The sequence below is a fragment of the Numida meleagris genome, chromosome 8, assembly GCF_002078875.1.
Source record: "Numida meleagris isolate 19003 breed g44 Domestic line chromosome 8, NumMel1.0, whole genome shotgun sequence".
Taxonomy (NCBI): Eukaryota; Metazoa; Chordata; class Aves; order Galliformes; family Numididae; genus Numida; species Numida meleagris.
In genome coordinates, this window is record NC_034416.1 from 13999639 (window position 1) to 14023267 (window position 23629).

General features: G+C 39.2%; 2 protein-coding genes across 2 annotated transcripts in view; one reads left to right on the forward strand and one right to left on the reverse strand.

Moving 5' to 3' along the window:
• NXT2 (nuclear transport factor 2 like export factor 2) overlaps positions 1-22843 on the reverse strand; it is a 74172-nt gene extending 51329 nt beyond the window's left edge. The window contains exons 1-2 of the mRNA XM_021405746.1: positions 22306-22843; positions 20326-20410 (exon numbers count right to left, since the gene is read on the reverse strand). The gene's annotated coding sequence lies outside the window, so the exon portion shown is untranslated. The remainder of the gene's footprint in view (positions 1-20325; positions 20411-22305) is intronic.
• The window catches only part of LOC110403345 (basic salivary proline-rich protein 2-like), a 66039-nt gene extending 42599 nt beyond the window's left edge, over positions 1-23440 (forward strand). Inside the window, exons 2-3 of the mRNA XM_021406463.1 lie at positions 22316-22488; positions 22561-23440. Of these exons, the coding sequence (XP_021262138.1) occupies positions 22316-22488; positions 22561-23440 (1053 nt within the window). The remainder of the gene's footprint in view (positions 1-22315; positions 22489-22560) is intronic.

Consider the following 23629-nt stretch of genomic DNA (forward strand, 5'->3'; position numbering starts at 1 on the left):
TGGCACACGTGTAAAAATGATGTTCTTTTCACTGTTAGAAAATGGGCTCACTAAGATATAAAATGGAAGATGGAACATTGTTAAAATGCTCTGGAAAGCAACTCATCAGTGTTGCTGTTGATATGCTTCATATTATGCCACAAAAGAGGGTATGTCAAAACACACAGGGGACTATTCATTTAGCTTGAGCAGGCTTACAGCTGTCTTGCTTTCTCTCCCACAGATCTACTGTGTTTATACCAAGGATAGCGGATTCTTAGGAAAAGAAAAGAATCAGGAGAATGCAAGCAATATACACAATTGCAGATATAACCCACAGAATCCAGGAAAAGAATAAATAACGAAATCAGGATGGTTTGCTTCCTAATTTGCTTCCTAAGCAGACTTCTGAAACAGCAAAAGCCTCGACAGACCATTCAGTAGAGGGTACTACTATATGAATGTCAATAACACTTCAATCATACACCATCTTTACATCACAATATTTTTACATTACTGAGTAACTCATTCACAGTAGATCTGTGAAAAGACGTTGGGAAACAAAGGAGAAAGAACATAAATCGATTAGCCAGCCTGCTTGTTTGGATTCTTTACAGTATTCATTTATGTCATGCTTCTGCAGCCTAGCTGCATGGCTTCAGCAAAAGCTGGCTTGCTACTGACAGCTTATATGGTTTGTTTATTTGTACCCACTTGTGTTAGCACTGGAGCTGGCTGCCTACCAATTTCTCTGTCTCCATGGATTATCTTCTCTATTTTCATACATTTTCTGGAGGCCTATGGCAACGGGATGTTAGAATAAAACTAGACTGTTATTTGGAATCTTTGCAGTAAATTTAGGATTTTAATCAAAATTTCTTCTATTGTGGATGTGGGATTCCAAATCAATTAATATTTAATCACGATCATTTATATTTTGGAAACAATAATATAAATTTGTATCAGCTATTTTTAATGGAATGTTGGTCTTAAAAATTTGTTTCTGTGAAAAAGCACTATTCAATCCACAACTAAAAACTGCATCTGTGCTTAAATATGTTCTGAAGTCACAGTCATAGGCTAAATTTTGATTCTCAGCTGCTTTTCTATTGCTGAGTTTTTGAAACCTCTATTACGTTGGCCTGACCATATGTGTTTCATAAACATAAACATTAAAAACCAAAGAAAAATAGTATGAACTGAAACTAACTTTTGGCTCACTTGGAGAAAAGAAGGGACAATGGGTACAGGTTGCACTGGGAGAAGTACCATCTTGATTTAAGAAAGAATTTTTTTTGTAGTGAGAACAATCATTCACGGGAACAACTTCCCCAGGGCCATGGTAGAACTCCCATCTCTGGAGGCTTTCAGGGTATACAGTTGGACAGGGTGCTAGACAACCTCATCTGGGCTCCTTTGTCCCAGGAAAAGTTGAACCTGATAATCTTTTGAGGTCCCTTCCAACCTGGGCTGTTCTATGATTCTGTCATCATTTATTATACTTTAATTACTGTTACTGCAACAGCTTGATCCAGTTTATCCTGCGGATATAAGGATGGAAAGTTTGAGTAACGCTGCTTTTCCAAATTGCAGTCTAATTCCCTCCCAGCCCAAGAAACCAAAATCTCAAAAAGACCTTGTCTTTCACAAATACGTGAAACCTACTCAGAAAGCTGAATAAATGACCAGGTGGCTAGCATGCAATGAGCTACATGCTGTTACAGCTACAAAACCCACTGGGACAACTGATCATTGATTTTTCCTCTGTAATTTAACCATTTATTCACTCAAGTGAGGATTTTCCCTCTTAATCACTGAAAGTTTTACTTCTGTGGGAACCATTGGTAGGTGTGAATTTTTGTTGGCTTTTGGAAATAAGGAGACTGCAGCACTTTTTTTTTTTTCATCCATCTGCTCTGTGACTTTCTTAGAGATTCCAATAGATTTGTGCCAAAGCTGGGCTGACTTACACTGAACAGGTAATATTTATTCCTGTGGGCAATTACTGTACTCTTTAAGTAGTTTCTACTAATTTGCCTTTTGTAGGTTTCAATACAGCAGGATTACTGTCCTTAGAGAGGGAAACATGATCTACACTTTCTTTTGGATATCATGAACAAAAGTTTCCAAGAGAAACTTTCATTTGGCTGTAACTATTGCATATCAGTTGGCAGCTGAGTTCTTGCATAAGTCACCACTGTGTACTTGAATATGAGATGAATGATTTGAATTAAATAAAAAATTCTTAGGAAAAAAAATTTTAAATGAGGATGCATAATTTAATTAGTATATTTTCTCTCTTTTAGTTTCCAATTTTGCTCAGTTACAAAGTGCATAGTTCAGTGAAAGCAGTGTCCCACTCTCGTGGGCAGGATATTTCTGACCTGCAAACTGAAGCACAGCATGGAAATATCCAAACCTGTTTTAAGGGGATAGTTCAAGTGCCAAAAGCAATCTAACTGAGGTGTCAGGGAATTCAGCATTAAGCAATTTACCAAACAGAACCCTACCCTTGTCCAAGATGACTCAAGTCACCCATTGTAACAATAACTCAGGAATGCTGTGCAGTTTACAATGAAACTATCACACTCTTTGATCTAATAACAACATATTAATACATAATTAAGATTTTATGAAGCCAAAGGTTTGCCCAAAGTAGGATGCAGGGCACTGCATTAATACCTGCTACTACCTATGCCGTACTTGAACCGGAGGTTATAGGGAATGTTTACACAGCACAACATTGGGCAAAGCAATTGTGCAGCTATTTTGCAAAGGCTGTTGACCTAGTAAGTCTGAGCAGTGCTCTGCTAATGTAGCTACACTGCTTTTAGGACCTGAGCTCTTTCTGCACTATGCAGCACCCAGTAAACATTCTTGAGACCCTCTGTTTACTCATGGATCAGGCATGGCAAGCATAACAGCCAGGTAAAACGTCTCAAATCACCAAGTATACCCTAAGGCCCTTCTGGGGAAATATTTCTGTTGGTGAGAAGACAAACCAAGGCTTTAAATTCTCTCAGTATTAGCTTGTCTGCTGAGAATCCTGGCTGCTTTTTAAAGAAGAGCAAGCTGTGATGTGTACCGACTGAGGGGCAGCCTAGTGTTACAGCCACACTTACTTACAGCTAGCTTGTGCCAAAAAGGATCTGTCCCTCCCCGTCAGCTCCTGCCTCCACATTCCCGGTCTCTTTCCTGTCATGAAATGGAACTGTAAAATTTCTAGTTTCTTTCCAGTTTCCTGCTATAGAAATTAAACCTTTTGCTTGTGTCTTACAACTCCAGTGCTTAACCAAGTATAAAGTCTTGCTCCATCTCTGCTGCTATACCAAAGGAGAATCTTCTGGCCAACAAATCTGTGTAATCTAAGCCTAGCCACACTTCATAAATGCTTATTTTTTTTGACCCAAAATCACATTTATCTCCCTTGGGAAAAAACACTTTTTCTAATTATGCACTAAGTTCTCTGTTCCCATTTCCTTTCTTGTAGCACTTACATCTTTCCATGGTTAAAGATGCTGTGATTATATGTTGAGAATTGCATAGAGAAAGATCACAGTATAAACAGGAGATGGAAAGTGCATATTCACAAAATAAGCCCTTGCAGATTTTAGTTAGCTTTGCTTCTTAGTTTTAGAGTATTCTTATTTGGTTTTGGTCTTGTTGTTGCTGTTGTCACTTTTTTTTTTTAGTAATAGTTTATTATTTGTAGGTAAAGGATTTCCTTGTTTGACACAGTCACCAGTAATAATTCAAAATAAAAATTACTCCAAGTTGGGAAATAGAACTGAAAGGAGCAATGCACCCTGCTGAATGTCTGCGAGATGAACATAAATTCAGTACGCTATGAACTGAGATTATAAACCTCCCGTCCTGATGGTGTTCAAATGTACATACAGAACTGAATACAAGTACACTGTTTCCATAAGCCATATTTTGAGATTAAAAGTGAAAGGAATCACAGACCCAGTACCTCATCTGGCCTTTGGAGCGCACTGCATCTTCGTCTTGTACCAACAAACGATGAGGCACTGAGGAATCTGATTGTTGTTTTAACTGTGGTAGGACACCAACAGACAAACAAAAGGTTTTCAGTGTTTCTGTTCCATAAAGCCAAGCCTGCGCTTGTGAGAGGGTCTTGTTGTTTTTCAGTGTCTCAAGCCTAGCTCACAGAATTCGTTATCCTTGGTTCAGTAGCATAGCTCTACCGATGAAAAGTCATTTCTGTCAGTTGAGAATCTAAATCAGACTTGTACCTAAGTTTTTGTCAACTTTCATTTGTGTATTCTATTCAACAATAAAAAAATCCCACATAGGTTTCTTTTGAGAGAAATGGAGAGGTTCTGTTGGGTCTTGCAGTCTGGTTTTGGTAACAAATAAAAACCAGAGTGTATTCCTCTAAGGAAGTATTGATATGAATCATCCAATTTAAGAAAAGATGCATTGGAAGGGAATGAATCATTGTTTGCTCTATGCAATATTTCAGCACATTGTAGGCACAAGTATTATTCATCCAGATGTGTAGGTACCTCTCTAAAACACTGTTCTTAAGAATTCTACCCATGGACACATTTTCCTTCTGGAATTTATAACTACCCTCCATACATACTGATGCAACCAAAATCATTGCAAGCAAAGCAGTCTATCTAGCATTATCAAGTGCACGCATCTATCTCCTGCTAGGCAACCCACACAGACTGAAAGCACTCAAACTACACATCACCAATCACAGTTAGTACTTAGATGGGAGATCATAAAATACAGAATTAGAGCTGATATAGAGCAAAGAATTGTGACTGACTATTCAATACATATTAGGCCTTGTAAATAAGAAAACTGATTTAGTCCTACTGCTGGTGCTAAATTCAAATGGAAGCAAGAGAAGGCAGGAATGATGAATTCCGTGCTCTGGAATCACAATAACTTCATGGATAAATGTTATTTTCCATTGCTAGAAAAAGACATGCAAGAAAAAGAGTTATCAGGATCATTTCTTTCCTCCTTTGTGATTTCAATTAGTGAAAATAGTTTGTGAATATATTTATCATTTTCCAAACTGAAAACACAGTGCTAACAGTTTGGTTACAAGCCAAGATTTAGCAAGGGAAAGGGGAAAAAAGTATTTTAAAAAACATATATAACATTTTCTTAAAACAGTGCTGTTTACAAGTATTTTAATAGACTATTTTTTTTTTAATTACAATTGAAAACATGTGCAACTGAACTTAACCTAAAGATTTTCATGGTAAACATAATTTGCCTCTGTAATAGAATAAATAATAGCCATAAAGTCAGTAAGTTACGTGAAAAGGGAAACAATTTCATGCCGATAGGATGGAAGATTGACAATAGTGTATTACTGTAATTGTATTCTCTTTCTGTAAAAAGTTCAGTTTTCCCCTTACAGTAGACATGGATATTTTGTATTTTATCAATTATAAAATCCTCAGCATAGCAATTTTTTCAAGTCAATGATTCAATGCAAGATAAATACAAAGTTCAAAATATTAATCTTTTCTATCAATTGGCAATGAATTACTCGTACTTACTCAATTCAGTGTTAGGCAAATAGTGCTTTAATACAGATGACAGACTTGAAAAAGCAATGGGCATTAGACTGTATTTCAGGATTTTGGAGGGACTGATTCTATGACCCTGTATAAGCTGAGCACAGTACACCTTATGAAACTCAAGGCACATGCCATGTTCTCCATGCATACACAGCAGATGAGATGGGAACTCCCTAACGGAAGACATGCATACTTTCACAAAATTAGCTTTGTCCATATTTGCAGAGTATCTGAAAGGAAATTAGAAACCACAAATCTTTATTTGTTTAGTTCACCTATTTATATCAACCTTAGCTCAGTTTCTAGCTTACAGTTGAGTTTATATTGATTTTAATTTAACTATTTATGTTAATTGTCTACAGAATATTAGTTCCATGACTACAGCTGGCTGCATTCCAACCCAACATATTGACTCATGAACTCAGTGCCCCTCTATCATTCGTTTAAAACTTGTTTTTTTTTGTGTGAGTCAAAAGCTAAGGATTCTCTTAAACAATAAATTTCTGAAGTCTCATTCCTGGGTGTCAGCTAATCATCTGTGAACTCCTTGCAAATATTTAAAAAACAAGCCAGAACAGTTGTGTTGAATCACCAGTGCATTCTACCACCCCATGGTCAGGTAGTGTACACAAGAAGAGTCTCTCTCATTAAGGGCGCTACCAAAGCACCGAATTCTTGCCCTTTTGGCAATGCAGAGGCCGTATTAGATATTTTAAAACTTACAGAAGTGTATTAAGTCTTTGGCACTCTCACCTGCTTCTGCTTGTACAGGCAGACTCTAGTACCCTGTATTACATTCAAATGAAATCCTAAACACATGGGAACATAGAAAAATAATGACAACTTACCCAAATTATACTATTTTTTAATTCTAAATGAGTCTTCTTAAAAATGCCATTTTTAATGATTTCATCTAAATTTTTTAAGCATTGATTGTTATATACACAAACAAAATTTCGATTTATACAGACATATCATAATCAGTTATTTTAGCATTCTATGGATTTAACAGCAACCCTGAAAATTTATCAGGAGGTATGGAAATAAAATGCACTGAGTTTTGCATGAAAATATACACAAGCAAATTCTGACTGCATACATCCATGAGCATAAAAAACTTCTTTTAAAAAAGATACTTGTGAAAAATACTGTCCTTCGCAGAGGGTCATAGGGTAGGCTTTCCCTACTGTATTTTGAATCAGAAAGTTACAGTCTTCATTACCTGTTCCAATTCTGAGCAAATTTATTTCTGAGTTTTAGCTAAGCAACTTTAGACACCTTCTACAAAGGTGCTCTAGATTTACCACACAGCCAAGAACAGAATGTGTTTCAGAGAAAGGGGAATGAAGTACGCTCATATTTTCTGACATCCTGTAAGGACTTTTTTTGCAGTGGAAGCACACTTTGCCCCCCTTTTTGCTCCTAAAAAGATAACAGAGTTCTCTTTCCATAGCCTGCAGAAGGAAAAAAAATCAACTAGTGTGTGCAAGAGTAGGACTCCAATTGAACCTCCCATTTTAGGCTGTACCCACTTCTAAAGTAGCAGTGTTTGTACCACTCAGTGTTGGTTCATTCAGCAGCGGTTCTAGGGGCAATATTTTTATAATGGGTTGAAGACACAGGAATATTTTACTTACTTTGTGAATAGTAGAAATACACATATTAATTTGGACAAATAATCAAGCACTTTTACCAAGGAAGTGGAAAATTTGTTTACAAGAAGTTTGAGGACAGATACAATTAATCATGTATTTTAGCTTTGCTCGTTCAAATGAAAGCAGCCTTTATCAATCTCCTTTGTTATTTGCACTTACTCATCACTGCGACACTTGTTTTTTTTTTAAAATTTGTTCTACGTATTTGTTTTGTGTGGACAATATAACGATAGAATGGTTTGGATTGGAAAGACCTTACAGATCATCCAGTTCAAAACCGTGCCGTGCGCAGGAACACCTCCCACTCGATCAGGCTGCCCAGGGCCTTGAGCACTTCCAGTGATGAGGCATCCACAGCTTCCCTGGGCAGCCTGTTCTTCTGCCTCACCACCCTCACAGTCTAGTCAATAAACACATACTTCTTTGGGCATATTTTCTTTCCATTGTTTTTTCCTTTTACTTTTTTTAAGTGTAAAAAATACAGTAGCAACTAAGAAATAAGATAGAGAAACTGTAAAGAAGATCATGTCCACCTACTGACCTATGCTGAAGACAAAAAAAAAAAGTCTTGATCAATTAATAACTAAAGTATATTTACACTGTTTTAATGTTACACCTTGCTGTTAGGTTTTGCATATGTTTTTCATTGCTGTCATCAGGATACTGATGTAAACACAAGACAAAATGCTTTCCTAAATGTAATGTTACAAATCTAATTTAAGCCCAACCACTGAGTGAACGTGGCATCCAATTTTAACAGTATCCTTAACACCATAGCAGGCATGACTTCAGTACTGACTCAGCTATAATGATGAAATCTATCAGAGCACTGACATCCTTTCTTGTAACACAATGGATTTTTCTCACACATCTCCCATTCAAGTACAGACGAGGCCCAACTCTGTTTAGTTTCTGAGATATTACATGATCCTACCTCGAGCACAGAAGCAGTTCAACTAACATGCTTATTGTCTTTCTTAATGTTAAAGTGATTAACATGTTGCCTCTTGCTGATTTTGTGACTCAAATTAAACATTCAACATTGCTCATTTCCAGAGTGATTTACTTTTTTCATTGCTATTGCAATAGCAATCACTTAAAATGGGACACTGAGGTATCATTTCTATTAAAATCTTTTTCGTTATATGTATTTTAATTACAGAAATCTAGTAGTAGATGCATAATAAATAAAATTACCACCTCAAGCCTTATAACGTATTCAGTAATACTGCTAATTTTCTAATGAAAATATCAATTAATCTAATCTAATACAAATTATATAACTATAATTTGTATCAAGTGTCTTTTCTGTTCTGTAATATTTGTTCCCTAGTGAAAGTGCCTTGTGCGTGGATATCGGGCAATGCTACACAGTCACATGCTGGCAGACCTGAACTCACGTTGCTAGCATGTTATACTGAAGTAAAGCAGCTTTGGGCAAAGAAACTGCAAAGGTTGACCAGCCTTGCTGAATGCTTGGGCTTCTTAGTCTGAGCACACTATCATGGTAACACAGCTGTATGACTTTTGGATACCCCATAGGGTTTGTAAGCTCTGTGACAGCACGTTAACGCAGTTGTACAGCTTTCAGTCACAGACAGTTCGTTGGCTATCTTGGACTATGGGCAGAAAAACTTAGGTTGGTCTGCACAGACATGCCCAGACCCATTCTAGTAAAGATTTCAAAATGGTTGTAATATATTTTTATGATCTTGAAATAAATATATAGGGCCAAATACTGCTCATAGTTATACAAGAGCAGTCAGGAGTAACTCATTATTTCCATATTTAATTTGAAGATCATTAACTTCAGGTTTGCTTATCCAAATTTACACTAGTGTCTCTGAAAGTAAGATCTGCTCCTATAACTTGGAGGAGATAGAAGGAACCAGTCTTCTATCTCAAAAGAGATTCCAGCTCAGCTGGTATTAATATTTACCCTTCAGGTATTGAGTATCGGCATAGAGACAGAAGAACGTATAGTTTTAACACAAAGTGAGAGATTTACTGAAAAACATTGGATTAGTATTACTGAAGTTCAGTTTAATAATCTATTCAATCTTTGAGAATGTGAAGAACTAATTAAGGGTGGCTTCAATACGTCAAGAACAGACAAATTGTCAAAACATCTCCCTTACCTCTGCCTTCCACATTCTAATTCCATCAGTCCCAGTTTTAATCTTGACTGCAACCTTGCCACTGGACTACTGATTGCTCTCACGCTTTATATGTTTTTAAATGGATAAGGAGAGATTCGTCTTTTTCCTTTTCTCATTTTAGCTATCTGCTCAGATTCCACTTTGATAGTCTTCTAGGGATTTTAAACTACCTTGCGTATCAGCAGCACTTTGATGTGAAATAGCATTACCAAGGTCATTCTGACAGAAGGATCAGGAGCAATCTGTTTTGAAACCAAGTGCACTGTTTAAATCTGTTTATTTCTGTACTAAGTCTAGGCACTTGGAGTTGTCATCATGACTCAGAGCAAAGTTGCAAAGCCCCAGTTCTACAAAGAGATTAGTCACTTTGTTTTTTTGCACTGAGCTGCTCTGAGTCAGTTTCACATTGTTGCACAGGGAGTAGCTGGGTACATCTTCAAATGGTGCAGGTAACTCTAGTGCACATTTCTGGAAGAAAAATGGTCTCTTTATACCTAAGCAAACAATTGACTAGGCCTGCCTTAGTATCCCCAGGTAAGAAGTTGGTTTTAGAATGAGAAATGATAACAGTATCAATGTCGATTCATGTTTTCCCTTATCCAAGAAGAAACTTAAGGGTTATCACTCTGAGTTTAATACAGCGGGTATATTAAACAGTGAGTTGAGCTGTGCTCTTAAATCATCAACTACTTCAAGGATTATACATTTAGACACTAAGAGATTTATATTTCCAATGATTGAAAGTGCAAAAATTATCTTTCACTTCTTATGCCATGGTATAATGTGATTTCAACAAAACTGAGAACTAGGTTTACACAATTAGATCAGCTGCTTTACTAGATTGTACACAGTGATTCTACGTATAGCAGGATTCTAAACAAGCGAGTCACTTGTGCAGTCCTGCTTTTCATTCATTGCCTGGGCTACATTTTCTCTTCTACATAAATACACATTGTGTGTATACATATATATACACATATACATGTGCGCGTGGATAGGAAAGGAAGGAGAAGGATGATGACCCAATCCACTTCTAAGTTACGACAAATTACAGTTGCTCTCTCTAAGGCCATTTTGAGTTAATGCCACCTACACGATGCCTGAATTTGCCCCCCTCTCCTAACACTACATTAGCTATCTTGTCATAAAGGCCCATCTCTTTTTTCCCTTCAGACCATTTGATGCATCCTGCTGTTCTACTAAGCATTTAGAAGGCTTCAAAATCCCTTCTGATTGTAGCATATGGAAGAACAAGGACATGTTCGCGTCTTGATTCGAGCTTAAATATTAATAAGTTATTTTCCAGAGAATTATTATGGCTATTTTAAAAATTTCATTTATTTTCTAAAGCAAACAGCCCGCAAGTGCCTAATCAGTGCATGAAGGACACGCAATGAATATGACTTCTTCAGCATACTTCCCTGCTGCTTGTTCAGATTCTGACATATTTAACAACAGGCACTTAAATATGTAAATATGAAAAAAGCACAGGGGTATTATCTGTTTACTCATTCATTCTTTAAACTTATTTGTGTTATTTATATGCATGTCCTTGGTTTTGTTTTGTAACCATCCATCTAAATCACAAAAATATAAACGCTTAGGAACATATTCTATCACTGCCATTGCAGTTTAACAGTGGTGTTTTGAGTCATTAATTCTATAAATCTACTTGGGACATATTTATTCGTAAGACTGAATGACATACAGTTTCTTTACATCATGCTCATACAACACTTGTATGCTGAAGGGACTGACATCCAATGCCAGATTCAGTTTGCAACATTCAAAAACAATTGAAACTTGGCACATGAACACTGCAAATATGATTTAAGAAACAACAACAGAAGGTTAGGTAAGATTTTGAAGTCTTCTTTTCAACAGGACTCTTTTACAAACTGTCTGTCAGGAGATGAGAAATGCATTGCTACAAAGTGGAGTGTACACTTCATCAGGGGTTTTAGGATAGAAATTTTGGAGAAGTAGCACTTTATTTCAAAATACATCAAATGCTATTATAAAAAGAGAGGGAAGCCTTAGCTAATCTATGATGAAATATATGAAATAATTTGAGACTTACTGCCCTGTATTAAGTGTTATTATGCTGCATACTATATACATATATGGAGAAATAACACTCAACTGCCAGCATTACATAACAGAATATCCCACTGCTGAAATAACAGAAGGGAAGTTTTGAAAGGCATTAAATGACTGATTTTTCACTGATACAGCATATTTACATGCACTTTTTCCTCTCCTCTACTCTCACTCAAAAATTTTAAAAGTAAATCAGGCTGTAGATATGCAGGAAAATTCCTCTTTTCTCTAAGATGCATCAGTATCAAGAAGCAATCAGTTAGTCTTTACTGGTGCATTAAATCAAATATAGTACAAAACAAACCATATTAAAGATGTTGCAATTACCTAAGAAGGAACTATAAGTAATGCTTCTTCTCAGAACTCCATTAACTATGGGTAATTATACTGTGGAAGTTCAACATTCTGCCACTTGTTCCCTGACCACATGGTACACCAATCACAGAGACAGCCAAGATCAGGTCTATCAGTTTTATCATATGGTTGTACCCTTCAGAGTGACTTTCCGGTTCTTATCAACACAGGCGCACTGTAATGGTGATAATCACAACAAGGATAATTTATTACTCCATCTATATTTCATTTTCCACAAAGTGATATAAAGAAAAGCTTGGCAAGCACAAGAACTTAGCAGTAATAGTATGGCCCTTACAAGAGAATTTCAGCAGACAGAGCAAATATTCAGTGACAATCTCCTGTTGCTACAGTTTGCTGCAGCATATTTTTTCTGGCTTTATCATCATCTATTGCATTTTATAGCAATGTTTTTTTCCTGTGAAAATGACTTGTGAATCTGTGAAAGCTGCTTCTGAAACAAGGGTAGGTGTAAGGATCACGCAGGACAGAATTCCCAGTTTCATACTTAAACCTGGATTGCACAATCTATATTCATGTTGGTGAGCAGCTATTTACCCAAGCATTCCGACAGGCTAGAATCAACAAATCGATATCTCATGTATTTCCTCATGTACTGATAGGTGTGTAATTTGCCCCTTAACATATGGTTAAAGTAAAATGCTCTTAAAACGTCACTAGAAGTGTAAAAGTACAACTGTCTGACACTGAAACTAGTATTTTCAAGATACGTTATCCTATCTGCTTTATATTTTCCTCCTTTGTTAGTGGGGAAGGAAAATAAATACTACTCAGTGAAGACGTCACATATAATTACTGTTGCTAGCAAGTTGGGAATTGTAAATGCTTGATTCTGAGTAGGTCACAAGAATGATTAACATCTTTAACCATTAAGAACAATGGACCTTTGCATTGCTGATCAAATAGTAACAAATGAATACCGTAACCTTTATTTTTTACAGGTAAACCACTGTTGATGTAAAAAAATCTGCTTACAAAACCTGTTAAAAGACACTGTAGAGTTTAATTAGCTGATCAGATTTATTTGGTTATTTATTACTACATTCTTTAATTACTTCCTGTGTGATTTGTTGGTTTATGTATCAGTACAACTCATTGTTTGAAAATAATCACCAAGAACTCAGCTTGGTTTCATCATGCTTTACTTGGTGATTACTGGTCTTGCTAGATCTGCCTCAAATCAGACTCAAAGAGTGCTTTGAAGTCATATAGGTGTTTCTGATATATTTCCTCACTGCAACAGATTTGCTTCTTATTTATACGGGATAAGTAAGTGCCCAAGGAACAAGCATGAGTTTCAGACCTGGCGAGAGAGTTGCATCCCACCAACAAATGAACAATAAAGCAAATACCTAACACACCAATCATCGGATGGAAGAAAAGCTCCTGATGGAAGTTGTATGACATTTTTGCATTCTACTGTATTATCATACCATCCCTCCTGAAAGCAGCACCACGAGCGCTTCAGAAATGACTTGAAGAAGCATTGTTTCCTTCCACAAACAAGGAAAGAAGTTGGGGAAACTGGGTTGGAAGTAAACATAGCCATCATTTTCCTCCTTCCTGTGTCAGCAAACAGAGCTGACTGGACAGGAGAGAGGGAATGTGCTTCATCTGGCAAAGGGCCGACAGCACACTCCCCACTTGTGCAATACTACAGCTCAGGGGAAATATGATTCAGAGGACTGTCTCTGAGTCATAATTTCTTTTAGAGCTCCTTCTGAAGTGGTAAGGCTGTTTTGTCCCATTTTTGGAATAGGACAAGCAAAGCTTCCATCTTATCCTCAATTTTGAAATGTGTCAAGGAGATCAAAAGCGCTAACTTTGCAAGAGACGGTAACAAGCATGATTTCCTACTCACCATTACTTCACTTTGCTGTAATTAAGACTCTTATAATAGCAGAAGAAAATCACCCGCTGCTAACAAATTGAAAAAGCAAAATTATCTGTGTTTTTTAAAATACCTGCATTGTCCTGCTACACAGTTGAGATAGTTACATACCATATATAGAGAACTGTATCAACTAGTCCTCAAATAAGCACTAACAAAGATTGTGAATATGCAACATAACTGTGTATTATAATTTAACAGCTTTAGTATTTTAACTCCTGAAGATACAGGGAGGGAAATCATCTGCTAAAAATTATCAAATAATTCACTTAGAAACAATACTACAATTCATTATGGATTAAAATAAGGCAGTAATTTACGGTATTGTAAACAATTAACTTTTAAATCCCATGTCAGAGGGCAGATTGTAATCAATCTAATTTATATTGTAAAAGCTTATACTTGTAAATGTTTAATTATGACAAATTGAGAGATTGAAAACATCTTCCTTTAGCTGCACCACAATGTGCCTCTGTTCTACTGCTCCAGAGTCCCCTAAACAGGGAAAACATTGCTAAGCTTTCTAAGTCATTCATACTAAATGTAATAATTGTTTTTGTAATCAAGGACTACAGAAATACCTCAACTACCACTACAGTGCAGGCCATGACAGAAAAACAGACTGATTCCTAAATGATGAAGTAATTCCCACCAACCTCTTTGAAACAATACTGAAAGTATTCTGGAATAGGTTAAAAATCCAGCAAATTGTCACAAAACTCTTTAGAGCTTAACACTAACATACAGCGTAGGAGAGGAGAGTGCTGATGATCAGAAGGCATTTTCCATTTCAGATCGCATTTGTATTGGCTTAAAAAGAGAAAAGACAGCCCTTCTGAACAACATCTAGTGCTTACATATATGACGAGTTCTTCTATCAATTCTGCTACATTGAAAAATGCCTCTTGCAGCTGTATTGCCCTGCTATGAAGTAGTTTTTCTGTTAGTACAATGCATCATTATATGCAGCCCTATAATACTTTGAGGCATCTCTACGTCAACAAATTCAAGCAGTATTTTAACCAAGAAGTTCTACAACCAGGGAAAATTGACTTGACCTTCTTCATCTGTACTCTTCAATTTATATATATACACACATATATACAAAACTCGTGAAATTCAGTGGTATCCTGTAATAATAACAAAAACTTTGTTATTTTCAGATGATCCCATAAAATAATTTTTATTTAAAAAGTTTGAGTTACCCAGCCTTAGTGATAGTTCATGGATCACTAAAAATCATCTGCTTCACAACCTGAATGTTTCTGTTACTCAGACATTACAGAACAATGTTTCAGCTTTTCCATGCAAAGCTTTTTTTTTCCTCCAATGGATCATTGAAGAGACACAAGTTTGATTTGCCTTGTTTACTTTATATTTCTCCCTTCAAAGCTACGCGCATGCCTGAGATGTTCAGCAGCTCACTATCTTTGTTATCAAGCAGTACAGTACAACACACATCGTGTTGAGGTCACACGCCCATATTATGTGCATTTCCATGGTTTTACTTTATACCACCTTCAATTTAGTCCCATAGATTGAATCATTAGCAGCTGGAGTGCATTAAAGCTATGTCTACATTAGCAAGAAGTATAGAACAGTACAGCAGAATCCGTATTGCCAAGAGTCAGTGCTGAAAACTTGATGTCTACTGAACATGCATTTGGCAGTTCATCTGATAGCGTGCAGTACATTAACTATGCTACTCTGCAGCAGCTTCTGGTCTAATTTCATCAGCAAGGAACTCAGTCTGCATACTCTGAGACTGTTCCAGATCACAAATCAAAACAAGGTGATTAGGGACAAATGAGAAATTAATCTTAAGTTCACTTAAAACACTAATGTACAAGGGTTCCAAAAAATCATACTTCCTGTCTTATGATGCTGACCCATGATGTCAGAGGCAGATGTTGGTGGTATGACAGCAGAGGCTGAATCTTCCCACCAATATCCCATTACACGTTGTTGCTGCGTGACAGATGGCAGCAGAGGGGCAGTCTGGCAAAATGGCGTCTGACATGGAAGCGCATATGGAGCAAAGAGGCAAGACTGAACTCCTGCATGCAGAAAAAAAGGCTCCCACTGCCACTCATCAGCATTTATGAAGACCAAATGGTGTGAGCACAGTGAGGGGTGAGTGGTGCTTTTCAGCAGCTGCAACAGTGGGGCACATCCACCAGTACAGATGTTTGAGTGAGGCATACAGGCTCTTGTTCATGGCTGGGAAAAATGCACAGCTAATGGTGGTGACTATGTTGGAAAATAGTGTTTTGTAGCTGAGAATTTGCTCAATCAAATTGTGCTTCTGTGTTCTTTGTATCTGCTGCAGTTTCCATGGAAATAAATAGGAGGCATTACTTCCGGAGTGACCTCCATCAAAACAACCCAGTTATACTGCTGGAATTGATCTTATACTTAAGATTCATCAAAAAAGGAATTCACTACACATGCTCCAAGACTGTCCTCTTCAAAAGCAATCTCTTAGTCCTAAATTGCTGATGCAGATAAGGCCTTCGCAATCCAGGCAGACAAGAGCTCTGTTCTTTGCTTCTACCCATATATCCTTGCAGACCTCTATGGGGTTACTTTACTTCTTCGTACAAGCCAGGCATTGCATTTCAGAGAAGTCATGTTTGTGAAGTAGAATATCATTTACTAAAACCTGTATCATTCCATGTTCAAGAGCGTGAAAAAAAAAAAAAAAACCACAGTAAAACACTTCTTTACTTCCTTGCATGGGCTACCTGTAGTGAGATAAGATTGTGCAAGAGAAATGTGCAGCCACTATCATCCTTTCCTGCAACTGTATAAAAACAGCTTCATACGGTGAGGAGCAAAGGCACGCTCACCCTGCCTTTTCCATATACCAAGTGTTGTAGTTGCCATGAATTATTTACTGTCTGAAGAAGACTAAACTCTAAGCCAGCACTTATTCTGCAATGGAAATTGGCCACAATGCTAAAAAAAATACTAAAAACAGCAAAGTTAAAATATTTCTTTGAGATAGCAGGTCAGGCATCTTTGGAAGTCAGCTATGCCGCCTCCATATGAGAAGAGAAGGCATTTCTGAACTGTCAGTCAAAGTTACTGTACAAGAAAAATACCAGCCCAAGTTTCCCAACAGAAAGCTCAGACTCAGCTGAAGAACACAACAGGTGGGAGTATCAGCCTCTGCATGGGAAAGGATTTACATGCCAGGATTCCTTCTTTAAAATATTTTTCCCTTAAGTTAAATGACCTTTCCCCTTCTTAGAAAGACTTTTCTTAAGTTCAGGTGGCCTATTGTTGCTCCATTACAAAACACCACAGTTCTAACTAAATCTGACTGCACTCCATGGTATTTATGAGAAAATACAACAAATCTAAATAAAGACTAAGTCCATTAACAACAGTGCATTCCAGTGTTTTTCTCTAATTCAGTTGTTCATATGCAATTAAAACATATGCCCTTATATAGTGAAGAATGATAATTCAGGCACAGTTTGGAGAGCCCACAAGAATTATTTTCAGAAGATTGTTTTGATGACCAGTAGTAGACTAAAAATTCAAGCTCTCACTGTACAGATGAGATATAGTTCTTTCACTCTTGTATCAAGAACGATTTCTGTCAGAAAATAGAGGAAAGTGTAGAAGATAAGCAACAGTGGCACAACAAAAAACTGCATGAGGAACAGTCAGTTCATTAAGCGTGGCTGTCGTTAAGACAAATACATACACACTCGTTCCCTGAGTGAGATATTGCTGTAGAAATTCAGGTTAAAAACACTCTGACCCCCAGCACACAAGTACTGACACTCAGAGATTGAAGCTTTCATCAGAAAAAGTAAATCTATCAGACAGAAGTTTGCAAACATACTTGTCTATTTTCCAACCTTACTGCTAAAGTAACTTCCATCAGGAGAAACACAAATTACTTGCAACTTCATACATCAAAAATGAAATTGAGAGGTAAATAGATCTATCTTTTTTAACCTAAAGATTTTTATAATAATTGCAGAGATTGTATCATCCAGTACAATGCTGAAACTTCTCATTTATAAACTGTCTAGAGGGCATTTACTTAAACTTCCACTCTTTTTTTTAATCAAAGAATTAAAGACACTGTCTAATCCATCCATAACATCTATTTTCAGTAGATCTGTTGTACTAGCAAAGAAAGTAAAAGGAAATGCTCATTTGTATGCAATTTGGGGGAAAAAAAGTGTTTATTTTATCAAAACAGTCTTGTATGTTTACTAGGTGACACTGACTATACTACTTTTTAATTCCAGCTACATAAATGAGTATCTTAGATTTCTGTTCCACTCTGTTATTTTCTAAAGACAATCTGTGAGACCAGTGAATAAACTCTGGTTGCTTAAGTATTTTCACTATCTTACTGAGCTGGACATACAGCCAAAAACTGTATTTCAAAAAAGGACACACCTCTGTTTCTCTCACTACAACAGTTGCATAATATTCTGCATAATCTCAACGCTATCATGGCTAACTAACCCAAACAGCAAATAGCAGCTACCCATACATCGGAAAACAAATAGGCAGAATAATCTTACTATTCATTCCTCATCCAGTGAGAAAGCGTTTTGCAAACTTGAACATATGCATTTGAAAAACAGCATTCTGTGGTTCTTTTCACTGCATGGTGACACTATCCCCAATTATACAAAACAGTAAAGAAACGAAGTGTCTGAGCATTTTCTGTAGACAATTACGTGATAGGATTAGATAGACGGTGAAAGGAATATAATGGAACGAGTAAACAACCAGATCTCCATTATCACAGAGGTGCTGAGCACCCACAGCTCCCTCTAAATTAAACTGGGCACCTCTTTAATATGTTTGCCTTAAGTCTTTGTGCCTAAAAATCTTAAAATCAAATCTAGACATTTTCATAAATAAGCATCATAGCACATGCAGGTTCAGGACCTTATTTACACATAGCAAGGAAATCTGGTTGTGGAGTTATGACCTCAAGTAGTTTATGCCTGGAAAGTGAACATTTAGGGGACTCAATCTAGTGGATCCTATGTCATTGTAGGGATAAGGGAGCCCTCAGGTTGGCTTTTACAATGATTTCTACATAACGCTCGATACTGCATGCAGTGCCTTAGGTTCACAGTCACTAACAGAGTTCACCTCTGAAATCACTCTATGAAGAAAGCATGGAAATTTAGTCTCCATTTAATGGCTGAAGAATTGAAGAAGGTAAAGTAAGAGATTTAACCAGCGCAACGCTATAATGCGATGGAAAGCACAGCAGTAATAGTGGAGCAGCAAAGCCTTAGGCTGCAACAAATCAGAACAAGCCCAAATGCAGCAGCCATAGACACAGAAACAAAGGAAAAGATCTGCTTACCTTCATAAGGCCTCAGGTGGGCAGGATAGATCCCCTTGCCTCTACTGCCAACCCCTATATGAGGTCTGGGAAGGGGGGGGATCCTGGCTCCACCCCTTCTGGTCACTCAGGTTCATTGCATACAGCTGAGCTCCCCTGGGTTGGCCCTGCCTTCCCAGCAGGTGCTCCATCACTGCTTCAAGCCGTGACTTAGCATTTCTGCTACACTTGAGGATGGATGACAGAAAACTAAGAAAGCTTGCAATTCCTGATCCATGTTGTAAATAGGTGTTTTTGTCCTCTGGACATAGAGTAATATCGTTTCATTTTCTTATTCAACTGACAGATGGTGAATGGGAAAGTTTCCATTTGCAAAATAACCTAGCTATAATCTGTTAATTTAAAACTATTATTCCGTTTGATTTCTTGAGTTTACTTTGCCTCTTGTATATATCAGAGTATGCCCATGCTGAGAACAGAACTGCTAAGAAGTTAATGACAGCAGCCTACATAGAGACATAATGAGAAAATGAGACTTTTAAAGGAAGAGTTTGAGCCAGAAATATTTACTTACAAGAAAAGTTATACTAATTTATTTTCTGAATGTGGTTCAAATATTTAGTAAAAATGTTGGAAATGTATACAAATTTACAATTACCATAACAGTGGAACACAAAAAAACTGAAAGCTACAAAGCTTAGCTTTCACTCAATATTCCTTGTTGCAGTGAGCTGATAAATACTTCTGCAATATTGTAAAACTAAAATTCTATAGAGAATTTCCTTTCCATTTTATATGTCATGTGCAACACTGAACTAGAATTGTGTTTTCCTACTACTTTTTTTTTTTTTTTTAATTTTCTGGTTATTACTCTTGCAGGAGGAGCTGAACATGAGCATAATACAGGCTGGTGATTAGCAGAAGTAAGGAGCCACAAGTCATGCAACATGGTGTGCAAAACCATTCACCTTTCTACATTGTAACTGAATTAATAACATGTTCTTAGTGGAATTGTAGGAGACACCTGCAGGAGCCCATTATTTGTCTCAGGTTTCTGCAGCAGATGACATATGGCCCTCCTTTGGCTCAACAGTGCAAGTTCCAATCTCTTCACGACTTCATATTACAGACATTACAGCCAGTCGTGGAAACTATAATTGAAAGCAGTGGCTCCAAATTTCTGGTGTTTGACAGGACCTGCCTCACACAGGCACTTGGTAGGGTAGAAATAGCAAGTAAGTGAAAGACAAAGCCAACATACCTCCAGATTTAAGAACGACAGGTTCTTCTAGTCCGGTGAAGATCAAGAGACATGAAGAGGGGATCTTGATTTCCCTTTACAATTGCTGGAAGACAATTTAACCACAGTTAAGGAAGCATTTAATACATAGGCAATGCTGGTTAGTGTAAATAAAACTGAAGAATATAAAACTGACTCCATGTAACAGCAGAGCACTGACTGCACAGAGTAAACTACAGCTATGTGCTAAACTGGTAAGCAGAGGTACAATGAGGTGGAAACCAACAAAAATGTGTGGATGATATAATAATTTGTAGCATAACAGGCAGCAAAGTTAGACTGTATCCCACACCTAGATAATTATTTCAGTAACGAAAGCATATCATACAGGTGTTCTTTACATGAGCTACAGAAGTAAAATAATGATAATAATAATAATAATAATAATAATTGCTACAGAAAAACAATAACTGTGATTCAATAACTGCATCAAGGAACTATATTTATTTGAAAAGAAACTAGACAACATTGTTATTCTTCCTAATAATGCAAGTTGGGAAAGCAAATGCAAATTAAAGATTAGTATGCAGTTTGGGGAAGTATTTCCTAATAGTCATATATGGAAACATGAATAATTTAAGTTTTGAGGAAGGCTAAGCACTCTTAGCCAAAGAAAGCCCATCAGAAACATGTTTCTATCATCTCTGTTGTTCACAGCCTGTGAATCACAAACAGCTCACTCCCAACCCGAATTCCATGTAGCAGGATTATACCTATATTGCTTTCTAAACTCCTTAGAGAAAACATTGCAAGTGCAATGTAGTAGCAAAAGACTTGTAAAAAGATGATAAAACACTGATGCATTTCTTTTTACATCCAGAGGTGGCCTACTCGTAGTCTCTGTCAAGCAAGCCCAGAGGTGGATGATTTTTTAATAAAATCCAAAAACAAAATAGAAGCCCCAAAATTCTTTTAGTCATTTCCTTTCTACCACCCACAGATATCCCTCAGCAACCTGCTGGAATAAGCATGCAATGAACACAGTTCAGCTTTCTCTATAAGGTTTTAATACATTTAAAACTTTAATACCAATTTAAATTTTCCTGTAGAAGTACAGAAAGAAATCCAAACAATATATGGAAATACCCAAGCAATCTCAACTCCACCCAGCTAAGGTACAAGGTAGAAAAGAATGAAAAACCAAAGGAATACATCACCAAAAACCTGCCTAATTCTACCAGGGACTGTCAACACCACAATGGAAGATAGGTGTAGAGCTGTTGTGTGATACTACTGCACGACAGAATCAATATTGCATGGGTGCTGAGACGTGTGTTTTGGGAATAGTTACATTTCTGTAGTTACAACTTATTCACTGTATGGCCATAATGCTTAGGAGCTAGAAGCATGGCCAAGAACATATTGAGTTAGACGCTGTGAAAAAAAACAAAATAAAAGATTGATGTTTAAACACATGATAAGCGGGCAGTGGGCTGAGAGAGAATAGAGGGGTACAAATAATGAGGCATTTGCCATCAATAAGGCAAGTACAAGATTTGGCCAGGCAGCTTCCAAGCTGAGTTGCTGGAGGCTCCAAAAAATATCTTTTCCCACATCCAAGAGGCAGAATGCAAGAGAACACTGAGCTACTTAGCCAAAAATGTAACAAGTGGGTGGTGGAGGTTGGTGTCAAGAATTGGTTAGAGCTGTCATCTCAATAATGAATCATAGGTGAAGCAGACAAAGAACAGCCCTGAAAGCAAACCAAGTACGCTAAGTTTGAGCGACAGAGAAGGCAAAGCTTGTAAAGAGACACGCGGTCAGAACTACTGACCAGGGAAATGACCTCCGCACTGAGGGAAAAGACCATCCTTACACTGATGTGAGCGACACACAACCCCATAACACACGGAACATAGCTTTGGAGGGGCAACTTTTACAGAAAAATGAGAACGCAGCAGGGAGGTGAAGGGCTGGAAGTGGCTCCAGACGCTCAGATACCTTATTTCAGGGGTGGAACAGCTCTACAGGGGACACGGCTGGGGGCCCGCTCAGCTCTGGCTGCCACAGACACGACGCGCGCGTCCAGCGGAGCCACGGCCCGGGCGGGCACGGGGCAGCCCCGCACCTCGGGGCGTTGCACTGCAACAAAAGCGCGCTGCCTCACGGCAACGCAGGTGTACGGTAACACCGAAAATAGACTAAAAAGCGCCAGCCAGCAACGATTACATGAGAACAGCTGCACTTTGTCACAAGAGCGCTGCGCGACGTTGAAACGGAGGAAGGAGCAGCAGAGGAGAGCCCCGGCGGCTCACCCGGCTCAGCCCTGCCTCCCCCAGCGCGGCGTGGCGAGGCCACCGCTACGGGCAGCGAGGCCCTGCGGGGAGGGATCCTGCGGGCACCGATCGCAGAGCTTCGGCTCTGCCGACGGTTTCAGCTATCGCAGCCGGAGAACAGCGTCCCGCCGAGAGGCAGCGGGCGGCCCGTCACCCGGGGCCGGCGGGACGCAGCGCTGAGGGACGCGGCACGCGCGGGCTCGGGCCGCCCCTCACGCGCAGCGGCGCGCTCTGCACCCGGCTCAGCAACCGTCCGCGCGCCGACGCTTGTTTACTTGCTTCGCGGCGCGCGCACGCTCACCCCCGCCCTCCCCCAAATCCCTCGCCCTCCGCCACCGCCCCGCGCGCCCGACGCGCCTCGACAGCCAATCAGAGCCGCCGCCGGCCGCGCGGGGGGCGGGCGCCTTTCAAACAGGAGTCGGGGGAAGGCGGCGTCACCGCCCCCTCCCCTCGGCCTGAGGACGCCGCCGCTCATTGGGCGGGGGCCCTGCCCGTCTCCCCAAGCCCCCGCCTTCCGGTTGACTCGCGCCGAAGAGTGCCCGCAGCGCCCCGCCCCCGCCTCCCGTCGCTGTGTGTGTGAGGCGCCGATTGGGCACCGCCCCGCCGCTCAGTCCCCCTCGCGTCAGCGCCGGCCCCGCCTGCCTCCCCACGCACCCGTCCCCACCACAGGAAACACCCCGCCACGCCGCGGCCGGCCTGAAGCCCCGCCGCCTCCCATTGGTCCGCGGCGCTGCCGCTCCGCCGAAGTCCCGCCTCCCCCGGATAGAGCGCGACCAAACCCGCCCCTAGCCCTCTTCTGATTGGCCCGTTCGCCAAGGGCCACCGCTCCCTATTGGCCGTCTCTCTGCCACTCCGTCGCGCGGCGCAGCCGGCTCCCTGTTCGGGAGCTCCGCCCGCCGCCGGCCGGGGCCCCGCCTCCCTCTCTCCCGGCGCGCGCCCCCGCCCTCCACGATCACGTGATGTTTTTGCCGTGGTGCCGCCGAGGTCGC